This window comes from Eurytemora carolleeae, unplaced genomic scaffold (genome assembly GCF_000591075.1).
Source record: "Eurytemora carolleeae unplaced genomic scaffold, Eaff_2.0 scaffold366, whole genome shotgun sequence".
NCBI lineage: Eukaryota > Metazoa > Arthropoda > Copepoda > Calanoida > Temoridae > Eurytemora > Eurytemora carolleeae.
Genome location: NW_019396319.1, coordinates 14,594 through 26,394, shown reverse-complemented (window position 1 = coordinate 26,394; position 11,801 = coordinate 14,594). Strand labels below are relative to the sequence as shown.

The following is an 11,801-nucleotide window of genomic DNA, read 5'->3' as shown; positions in this document are numbered from 1 at the left end:
TACGTTTCATTGAAATGATAAGAAATAGCCTTGTTTAAAAACAAACTTTGAAGAAATTACCTAAAAATGATCATCCTTAATTTTCAGAATAAAGATATTGTATACTTTTTCATGTTCGAGTACTGCGGCTCTACTCAGGACTGATCAATTTTTTAAGACTACAAATGAAGATTTATCTGATCATTAGCAACAGTATACAAATTCAAATTACGAGTTAAGATTATGAAGCGCTATTTAAATTTATTTGTTTAAATAAAAAAGCTCTTTCTATAAAAAATGTGTTTCAATTTCTGCATCTCTTACAACATGTATATCGGTTATAAAATCTAAACTCGTAGACCTACCTATCTCTGATCTACCAAAATAACTGACTTAACAAATAAAAAGTCGAATTATTACACAAATATTTAATCAAATCAATAAATAATAAAACAAGTGTCGGTGGACCAGAAATCCCCGAGTTCATCCTAATTTCAGGAGCTCAGTGAACCATAGAATTTCTAAACCATCGACGGTGTCCAAATATAAAAAAGGTGAATAAAACATAGCGAGATGTTTACAAATAAATCACAATTGGTCATAACATTATATAATTTTGAAAGACAAATAAATATGAATAAAATGCTGTTGATCCATTGAAGTCATTAGCGCCGGATTGGAATTGTCAGTAGTTCAGATTACAAATCAAAACTTGAAATTTTCGTCTGCGGCGAGGCAATTTATTTTACAACGTGATAGAAGCAGCATACATTAGAAAGAGATAGAAGAAGAAGAGTATAAATATGAATGTCGAGGAAGACGGTTTAAGGTTATTGTAATCACGGCGCTGCCCGGCTACAGTGACGTTGATCAGGCAATGCCGTTATATCTAATTTATACGACATAAAATTTATTTGATTTTTCGACTGAGTGCAGAGTGGAAGGTTTGAAGGGATTAGTTTCTTCTGAACAAATTTTGAACGGATGGATCAGCTTAGTCGCCACAATTGGTCAGGAGTCGACCCTTAACAACTTTAAATCCAGATGTCACAATGAGGAAGTGGATTATAAGCGTTCTTCAATCTTGACACGAGAATTCCAATTGACGGATCGTATTTGAATCCCTTGGTACAGGTCTATAACAGACAAGAGTTGGATTTGGCTGTTCCTCTACCTATCAGGCGCTTCGCGACCTTGCGTCCAGGTTCGTTATTCTCCTTATTCTGGGCCATATCTCGGGGTGTGTTTACAATAATCTTCTCCAGGAGGGCAACCTTCTCCTTGGCCTCCCTCAGCTCCTTGTAGAGCTGGGACCTACTCTTGTTCATTGAGGGGTTGAGGGAAGAGTTGGCGAGGAGACGGGTAGAGCTAGGTCTAGAACCAGGATCAGGGTGAACCATACTCTAAAATAAAAGGGTTTAATCAAAATATAATAAAATCTAGAGATGATCGGAGATCAGATTATCTAAACAGCGAAAGTAGTTGAACATTGACGAGCTGAACTACTTCTCAAAGCATCAACTCCTTAGCATCAGTGAAGGAGTCCTATTACTTGCGACCTCGGAATTTAAACCTTAGCCATATGAAGACGACTTTCTACCAAATGATGACGACTTTCTACAAAATCTTGATATTGTCCCAAATTTTTAAAATGAGATTAAAAACTGTTATGCTCAGTCGAATTCAGCTAAATGAAAATTTGACAACACCTAGCAGCTTTTCTTCACTATTGATATTTTGAATTAATAATCCATTAAAATCATGTATTTCCCCAAAGCTTGTGAACAAAATCTACCAAACAGTTAAAAAATTTACAAGTTTACAAATTAAATTGTCATTTTTACCTTGAGAAGTTGATTGAACTCTCTTGAATACTGATCAAGGTAAGGGAGCTCTCCTCGTTTTAATTTCTCATAATCAGGATCATCTTGACTATTCCTAGAACAAAATAGTTTATTATTATTACTATCATTATTATCATAATTATTAAAAAACGTGGCTTAAACGAGGACAATTAATTTAATCTTATAAAAAAATCTTCTCAAACAAAAAAAATATATTTCTATTTTTTTTTTTAAAATGCTGCATTTCAATATCGAAGAAACTTCTCTTTTCAAATCTTCAAATTTATGATTTAGTCTTACCTTGGAAGCGTTCTCAGACTGGCAGCTTCGAACACTGTTAATCCAAGGCTGAAAATATCGGCTTTGGGTAATCTACGTCGCTCAATCTAAAAATAACAGGAATTAAGTAAGAGAAAATCAGGGATTTACATTTTGGATTTAAAAACAACATTAGAAGAAAATTCTCGAAACTTTCTTTGTTTAAAATGGTGTGAGTAGAAGGGACTACGGTTTTTGTCTCAATTCACAACGGTACCCTTTAAAGCTTTGTATCATCAAGATATCCTACAGAAACAATTGGGAATCAAACAAGTTCAACAAATTGTTGTTCTGATTATCAGTGTTTCGTATCCGGATCCGGATCCGGTCAGATCCGTATCATTTGGTGGGATCCGGATCCGTATCAGGATCCGGATCCATCATCACGGATGCGGATCCGCGGATCCGGATCCAAATCAAAATGATATGGATCCGAAACACTGCTGATTATGCTTAAAAGGAGTGACCGGCAATGTATGGTAAATGAACTAAGATTAGATTACAGTAGTAGTGAGATATTTTAAGGCTTCATTTGGACCAATCAGTTTATACGATGCATATTTGTTTAAAAAGAGTGCAATTTCAATATCTAAAATTAAAGCACTCATTGATTGTCCATTTTAGAGGGATGATTGAACGAATTAGTTTTATAAAAATTATTCAACAACGACGAAGTAAATTCTACGTTAAACTAATTAGATGTTCAGGAACATGGCTCTCATTAGAAATTTGTCAATAAATCAATGTTATAATCAATTCTTTCTTTTTCATCATTATATTGTTTTTCTTATGATTATTACAGAAAAATGGTTTTGAATAATGAGACATTATAGAAACCAATAATTGAGTAAGATTACTTAATTTCGATGATAAGAGTTAAGTTTTATTTTCTCAACCTGTTCCTTTACAATTATTTAGTATAATGTAGATTTGTTTGGTATATTTTTCCTGGTCGTCCTTGCATAAAACCGATTCTCAAAACCATTCCACCAAAATGAATTCAATCTTTGAGGATTTTAAAGGTTGCATTTACGCTCTTGCTGAACAAATATGCACCGTAAAAACGTCCGATAGGTCTCAAATGAATCCTAGAAAAATTCCCAATAATACTGCAATTTGAGTTTTAACTATTAAATTCAGTTCACCATACATTGCCGGTTACCCCCTTTAAAGGGTAATTTAGGAATCAGACATGCCCCTTATTTACTACGGGTCACTTGAAAACGTAATAAGAAATGTTGTCTCTTACCTCCATTTCTAGAAACTCTGGAGCCATGTATCTACAATCTCCTTCTTCAGGACTAACTTCTCCACCGTGTATACAGGCAACATGTCCTAGATCTCCTATCTTGTAGTGAACCTTCTCCCCCTCCCCTGGAGAGCTGGAGGACTCCTCCACCTCCCCCCTGCATGGGGGCGGAGAATGATCACCACTGGCAGCTCCGGAATCGGTACTATGTTCAGCCCTGATAAAACAAAATAAATTCAAATCTTGACATTTTTTGGATAACATTGAACCAAAAACAACAACAAAAAAACTAATTTGATAATTCATCCTAATTTAGTATTACTTGGAATTATAAAGGGCCAAGGATACATATTTATCCCCCCCCCCCCTCTGTTATAACTAAATAACGAAATAAAATACAACTTGGTAAAAAGTAACTACAATTTTCATCATTTTTCAAAATCATCCCCTGAACATTTGATTAAATTCAACTTACGTTCTATTAGGAGAGGGTGTTGAGTATTCTAAAGAGATGAATATATTTCCAGGTTTTATATCCAGATGAACAAGTTGTTTACTATGAATGTACTGCAAACCCTAAAAATATACAAAATTAAGGTTTATTCTAAATAAATGATTTTTAGAAATAATGTGAGGTCAAAACCTGACAAATTAACATCAAAATTCAGGAGGAAATTTTGTTCAAGCTTTTTCAAAATGGAGGTATTTAATGTTATATATTCCAAATGAAATTTAATTATGATGTATCCCTCCCCCTCTACCTTAGCCACATGCATGATCATCTTCTTAAGCTCCTGCTCTGAGAACCTGGTCCCACTATTCTTGAACTCCTGGATACGGTTCTGCAGGCTTCCTCCCTCACAGTACTCGTTCTGGATGTACACCTACACAAACAAATAATTACAAAATATTAAAAAACGAAATAAACAAATAATACAAATAATTTCCTTCCTCTTAACTATTTGATAATATGTTGGAACTTTCCCCTACTGCTTCAATATGATAAGTTACTGTTAAACTTATAACAAGAATTTTATCACATTACTATTTTTATCAAAAGAGTTTGTTATTTTCCTTGAGCTTTATTTTCTAATTCTTATATCTTTGTAACCTGATGTTGTAGACCTTTGATATGTCAAACTATGAATTCGTTCAGATCAAGTTAAAAGGTTGCAAAGATATAGGGATCGAGTTGAGTTTGATTTAATGATATTTACCTGTCCTTTCTCTACCCATGAATTATAATATCTAACGACATGCTTGTGCTTCATGAGAGCCGCGTGCGCGAACACCTCGTTCATCGCCATCTTCTCATCGTGACTGTTCACCCTGTACACAATCATCATTAATCAAGTAATAATTAAATATGCAACAAATATCAATTAAGAACGAACTAAGATGAAGGGATATCGAGGGTGTTTAAATTCTTCTGTAACGCATTTCTTGAAATAACTTTATTGTGAACAAAAACGTTTTCTATTTACAATTGCTCAGGCCCGGTCCTTCAAAAGAATTACAGAAATATTAACAACCTCTTCTACCACTCTTTCCTTGGTTCAATCTCTAATTTTATGAATAAAACGATAACCTCTTACTTATCAATGTTAATGGTATTTATCAATAATGGCAAGACTTACCTAAGTGGATGTTTGCTAATTTTAATTGCATAAACTATTCCGTCCAGACGATGCCTGGAGAGTTTAACAGTTCCAAACTGACCGCTAGCGATCTCTGACAATTCCAGGAATTCTTCAGTATACCTGGACAAATATTAGGTTAGATAAAAGGGATACTTTAAAATATATTTCATAGATATTGACAGCTATCAACTTCAAGGCTTAACTTTTTACTTTGTCTTTTAAGCTCACTATTGATTGGGATATCCCGTAGCATAAAACAGAGACATATGAAGACGACATTTAAACATTCTTGATGTTGAGCAAATAGTTTCACAAGTAGCTAAAAAATCAACTGAAGTTAAGTGAGTCTGTGTAAAGTGCACTATTAGTCATGAAACCTCAGTCGTCTTTCAGTTCCTATGTTTCTAGTTCGAGCTTTGATTTATTCTAGAAGAATATCTCACCTTGTGATATTGATATCTGAAACTCTGACACGTTTAGCTTGATGGTTGTCCATCCCCTCCTCATCCTCCTCTCCCTCACTACCCTCCATACTATCCAGGCTAGCCTGCAGTTCCTCACGACTGGAACCCATTGATCTAAACATTAAATATATTTAATATTTCAACACCTTTTAGTAAACAAAGTGATTACGGTGATAAAACAAAAATGTGAAATTATTGGAAAAGTACTTTCAGAAAACATATATCTAAAGATTAGAATATTTAAATTTATGTTCTGAATAAAAGTACTGATTATGAAATAATTAAATTGATGCATCTACAGTCTCCTGGGAGTTTGCACTAAAATGCGTAGAATTGTTGCTCCCCCCTCCACCCATGCAGTTGATACACGTGGTGCGTTTAATCCGTGTGAATTATTCAGTTTTGCAGAGGGAGCATGTGGCCTTGCTAGGCTGCCGTCAGGACCCCATGTCAGAAAAAGCGCGGGAATTTTAGAATACACGCTTAATGCGTAGAATTCAAAAATACCGCGCTAAAACATATCAAACGCAGAACCTAGGCCTACTCTGGCCTTGACCAGCCCCCCCCCCATAAAAATACGAAGAAAAGTATTAGATCTAGCATATACGTTGTGTGTATACGGATTTATGTAAACTGGAGAAAAAGATTATTGATTTCTTTGTCCCTGCAAGGACGAAATATAGCTATGGCCACCTGGTTTACGCGGTGTGTAGAGGGGGGGGGAGGGGGGGGTAGGTAAACAAACGACGGAAGTTCAAAAATCCGTTGAAGTTGACGCAAAAAAGTCTAAAATACTCGAAGTGAGAAAAAGTTGCTCATTAGACTAGGATTTAACAAAAGGGTAAGATCTTGTTAAGATGGAGGAATACAAGTTTACGATGCTCTAGTTTTCTAGTTTTACTAAATCTAAAATGTGAACCAAGGCAGATGTAAGGCCAACAATGCCTGCTAGGCAGATGGATCTGCTTGAAAAGAAGGATTAAATCTTCAAGTATTTCAACTATTCAAGATGGCTTTGAATTTAAATTTGTAACCTAACAACACGGGTGTGAGGTTAAAAAATCAGTTCGAGTTTTTGGATAGCTTACAACGTATGGTAAGCTGACACCAAAACAAAAAAAAGATTCTTTTCAAAATAAAAAAGATTGATTTTTTCATATCTTGATTTTAACCGTTTTAAAATTAAGTTAGTGATTGATTTCCCCTAATTTGGATTATTCCTAAAAAGACTTGTAAATTTGTAAATAAACGTTAAAAGTTCAGTAAAAATAAGCAAAATATTCAAAATAGTTAATTACTTCACATTTAACCTTAAAATATTTAATCAACGTCGTCTCAAATTCACTTAAAGCTGGATAGGAGAGTGAGGGATGGATGGGGGGGGGGGCCTAAAAATCAACTTCAAAAGGTTAAAATAAAGGGTTTTAAATCGTTGAAAATCCCAACTGGTTGAAGACCTGAGGTTGAAGGCAATATCAATTAGAAATTCTGGATTTCAACCAAAATTACAGGAGCTGAAAGCCGGACTACGGTCAATATATCATGGAAGCAATCTTTATTGAGCAATTTGGAATACCCCCAAAACCTAGAATTCTACTTTTATAGATTCCAAGTTCAGACAATTGAAATAAAAGTACAGGGGTTGTGACGGCCAGGGTCTTATTTCTATCTCAGTGGGATAGGAATTGAACTATGAAACAATTTTTCAAGTTCAATGTTAGAAACTTGAAATTTTCAATTTTCAAAAAAATTAAAATCGGCAGAGTTATTTTTAACTGCTTTTCTATTGTTGTTTTGACAGATTTTTTTAATGTTGGTAGAAAATTAAAATTAGTCTGAGAAGTGTCAAAAGTTCAGTATTTTGCTAAATTTTCAAGGTCTATATAAGTGGTAAATAGAGGCGCAAAAACCTTGTTTCTATCCAATCTACTGAATAAGGATGTTCAAAACAATTTGCAACGGTTTTATCGTATATTTAAACTATTTTTGGCATCAAGATCACTCATCAAAAAGGATCTTAACAATAATTAAAAACAAAGATGACACAGTATTGCAAAAGATTTGCAAATGATAAAGCAAATTATGTCTTTAAGATGTAGCAATTTTTGCATATTTTTTTTGTAAATTTGAACGGTTTGTTAATTCAATAGTATGAATCTGAATATATTTGGTAAAAATAGAATTTGGAAGTTTAATTCTAGATATTTAGATAGAATCCGACAAATTGCAAGGCTTGCCATAATGCTTGGATCATTGGGTTACTTCAGAAAAATAGTAAAGGGTACAAAATCTAAATTTTTTTACCTGTAAAATCTTGTCCAAGGGCGTCGTCTATTGTTTCAACCAGGTAAGTTTTTGATGATCCTTTTTTTCATGTTAAAATGTATAGATATATGTAGTAATAATATTAGTGAGAAAGTTAATAATAATAAAAATAGCCAACAAAGATATCCCCACTGGCGTGATTCAAAACTGTGAAAGTTAAAACAATTGGAAAGAGACTCTTGGCTTTAGCATGCCCATGTATGGTTTGAAACGTTGACGAGATGTATCAGATATGATTTGTTGACCCAACTTTAAACTGTCATATTCACAAACGGTTTGTAATCAAATATGGACATAGTTTGTCACAGACACAGGTTATCGATCAGAGGAGTGTAGAGATAGTAATTTAGAGACACCCCCCTCCATCCCACAACAAACAAAATCTGCAGAAAAACTAAATCTAAGATGACAGATTTTAAACTTACGAGTTTATAGATCGCTTGCTCCGACTTCTCTTCTTGCTTGCTGCGAGCATAGCTGCGGGGGTGAAAGGATTAATATTTGCGGATTTGTTCTTTCTACCGGAATTCGTCGTGCTGTCGCATTCAAGAATCTAGAAGAAAATAAATATGAATTTATTTATAAAATTGAAATATCTGTTTCAGGAGAATGCTATTAAAGTCGACCAAAATCGTTTACACAAAAAAATGAGAAAAAGGACTTAATTTTAATCATGAAAAATTGATAAATCCAAAGAAACAATTTGTTGATACGAGTTATCAAAATGACAAAATAAATAAAAACGAACAAATTAATTATTTGATTTTACTGTATTAAACATTGTAAAATAAATGAGGGGGGGGATTTTTAAATACCTGAGGATTTGGAAGACTAGCCCGTCTATGTTCTCCATCTTCTTCAAATAATAATCTTGATTTCATAAAATGTGCTCTTGGAGTTGACCGGGGGGAGGTCAGCGCGCACGCAGTGTTTGGAGAGGATAAAACGTCGAACAGACGCATTGCGCGCATAGGGTTGGTCGGCGGGGAGAAGGATAAGGTGGGAGAATCAGGTTCTAATCCTCCCCACGTCTGAAACAAAATTCAAATATCTTAAATTTTCCTTAATGGTACCGTACAGCCTATTTTAACAAGGTTTCGCCGATCTTTGAGCGGTTTAAATTGTTTCCAGCCGGTGATTCACGGGTTTCGTAAAAACTATGAATCACTGTTCTATGATTTTAATGTCGCCATTAATTCTGCTTAGACGTGTTTCAACGTGTTTTTATCTTTGAAATAATATTTAATCTGAAGAATTTTCTGACAAATTATATTGTTTACTTGAAAACTTTTTAACGGTTTATTCAACTTCAAGGCACCTGACTTGACTATATATGAACATGAATATTGATTTTAAATCTCCCCACTATTAAACCCCATTAACCATCTTCCATCCCCTTCAGCCTAAGATTAAGAACAGTTATAAGACGGATTTATTTCAAAACATTTCATTGGTTTTAAATAAAAAAAGAAGAGATTTGTTTAACGGAACTTTAATTCAATTATTAAGTACCCCCCCCCTCACATTTTTAATTGTTAATTTCTTAAACAAACCATTCTTCAAGACTAATCTGAATTGTTTCAATAAATCAGCCCAGAAAGAAAACAATTGTGAGAAAATCCTAATCCTTTAAAAGGACTGTTATTATTATTGCTAATGACCGTCCATTTAATAACGGGTGTGTGCGATTTACAACAGTACTACTTTTTAAAAACCTTTGACAGGATCAGTAATTTGCAAGATTTTAATATTTATATATCTTCAGACTTCTCCATTATTAAAAAAACCTTCAAACAGAAATTGTGTTTCAGACATGCTAATCTATGTATTTACCTTTTGAACAGGTGAAGAAAGATCATGATCAAGTGTTTGATGATGAGAGATCGGAGAAGACGGAATATCATGACGGTGTTTTCTCTCGCGGGGAAAAGAAAACCTAAAAAAAATGAATTTATCGGAGAAAAATAGATAAAATTATTTAGTGATAGTCTTAGCATCTTTAGAAATGGATAAAGTACAAATAAAACTGCTAAAAGTTGCAATTTTTACCTTGAGACTGGGTTTTTGACATAGTTGAGAGGAGGGGGGGACCGGGGGTCAGGGCCCCCGAAAAAGTCCAGCCTATCACAGTGTTCACTTTCACCTAAACACAAATAAGTTTTAATTAAGAACAAAGCGAAGGATCCTGGCATCCAATTTAATATGTTTAACAACGAATTCGAATTCAAATACATATTATTCAATCTGCTGAAAAAAGCTTCGGGGTCCGTCCTAATGAACGATTTTTTGACCCCCCCCCCCCCTATCACTTTTGTAGATGACCAAATTAGTATTTATTCAGTATTATTGAGGTATAGGTTAGGCTAAGAAACTTTCTGGGCCGAGCGCTGCGGCTAGGACAGGCTAGGGGGCCGAGCGCTGCGGCCATGTACAAAATTGATAGGAACAGGGGGGGGGGGGTCCAAAAATCGTTCTCTAGGAAATTACCTAGCTGATTTAAATTGAAGTATTTTATCGAAAAATAATTTAAATGAGCTTACTGATGCATTTTATTTGATTTTAAATTTTGATAAATTTTGTTACAAATCTCCTTTTTAATAATATGGATCATTAAATATGAGTCATTTTAATAACGTAGTAATAATTGTAACAGTGTATCAATTATTAAAGCATCTTACCAATATTGTCATCACTGTTTTCTGACCCGTTCTCAGAACAATCGGCGACAGATCCAGTTCCACTCTGACCCGAAGAGCTTCGAGTTCGGCCATCCAAGGATTTTTTCGTCGATTTAGAGAATGTTCTAAATTTGCGTTTCTTCCTACCAGACTCATAGACACACCCAGATCGTGTTCGACAAGGAGAGAAATTTTCAGATTCTTCTAGTTGAAATTCATCCAGCTCCATATCAAACTGTGGATGATCTAGAAGTGATCCCGTATCACGTGTTTTTAGGACCTCTAGATCTGAATCGTCCAAATTAAAGTTAAGTTTTTTGTTCACGGGGGTAAAATTTGAGTTGTCTTTCAGTCGCCTGCGACCTGACGGTTTAAACAATGACATGTTTTAATAAACTGTTACAGAAAGAACACTTGTCTGTGTTAAATTTGGGATGACCTTCCACTACTACAGTTTCTAACAGACTGATTATAAAAAGTGGAAAATATGAAGAGGAACGGTTGGTCTGGCACGGACAGCCCGTCTAGGCGGGAAACTAGTTTCTGCCGGTTGGCGCGTCACGGCAACTACTTGGCCAATGAGAGTCCTGTTCTATATCACGTGACGCTGAGCTGCCTGTATTGCCCAATAAAGCCGGTTGGCCCCATGAAGACCATGTAAGGGAAGAGTGTTTCAGGACAATGTTTACACACGCACGTACATATTATTGGGATTCTCATAATCTTTATATCAATAATATATTAATCGGTACAAAACCAGATGTTTATAATAAACCTGCAACTTTAACATGTACTCGTTCAAAATGATTTGATTTAGAATACGGAAATTGTTGGATAAGAACTAGAGTAATTTTTCCAACCCCTGAATCCCCTGAAACCCTCCCTCGATAGTACCCCTGACGCGCCGGGTAGCAACTAGAGCGGTTTAAACTTTAAACGAACTTTTGGACTTTAATTTTGAAAAGATGGGGAGCGGTGGAGAGAGGCTGCACTGTGCGTATTTAGCAGGTTATATACGTACAATACGCGATTCATGACGGCGCAACGCATGCCAAACTGCATTCAAGACTTAAAAATTAGATAAACATTCTTCTGCACTAGGTCATAATCAATAGCGCACATTATTGCATCGAATTTTAATAATCACGTGTTTATAGTTATATTTTTAAATATAAATCACAGGATCATTTTACAGCATAATAATAAATCAAAATGATTGAAATTGTAAATATATTGTATGAATTATATCTTATAAAACACAATATCTTTAATATCACAAACCCTGCTCCAAATTAGGTAGCCAT

At 34.7% G+C, this 11,801-nt stretch overlaps 1 protein-coding gene across 1 annotated transcript; it reads right to left on the bottom strand.

The window, feature by feature from the left end:
• Positions 1-392: 392 nt before the first annotated feature.
• Positions 393-10,984, bottom strand: LOC111700865 (wee1-like protein kinase 2). Its single transcript, XM_023471924.1, has 14 exons — positions 10,498-10,984; positions 9,869-9,962; positions 9,653-9,755; positions 8,635-8,850; positions 8,245-8,372; positions 5,474-5,608; positions 5,028-5,150; positions 4,608-4,719; positions 4,152-4,274; positions 3,866-3,966; positions 3,391-3,607; positions 2,124-2,209; positions 1,824-1,917; positions 393-1,382 (listed from the first exon to the last, which is right to left on the bottom strand). The coding sequence occupies exons 1-14, from the start codon at positions 10,880-10,882 to the stop codon at positions 1,116-1,118; spliced, it is 2,184 nt and encodes a 727-aa protein (XP_023327692.1). The 5' UTR covers positions 10,883-10,984; the 3' UTR covers positions 393-1,115.
• Between the last annotated feature and the right edge of the window lie 817 nt (positions 10,985-11,801).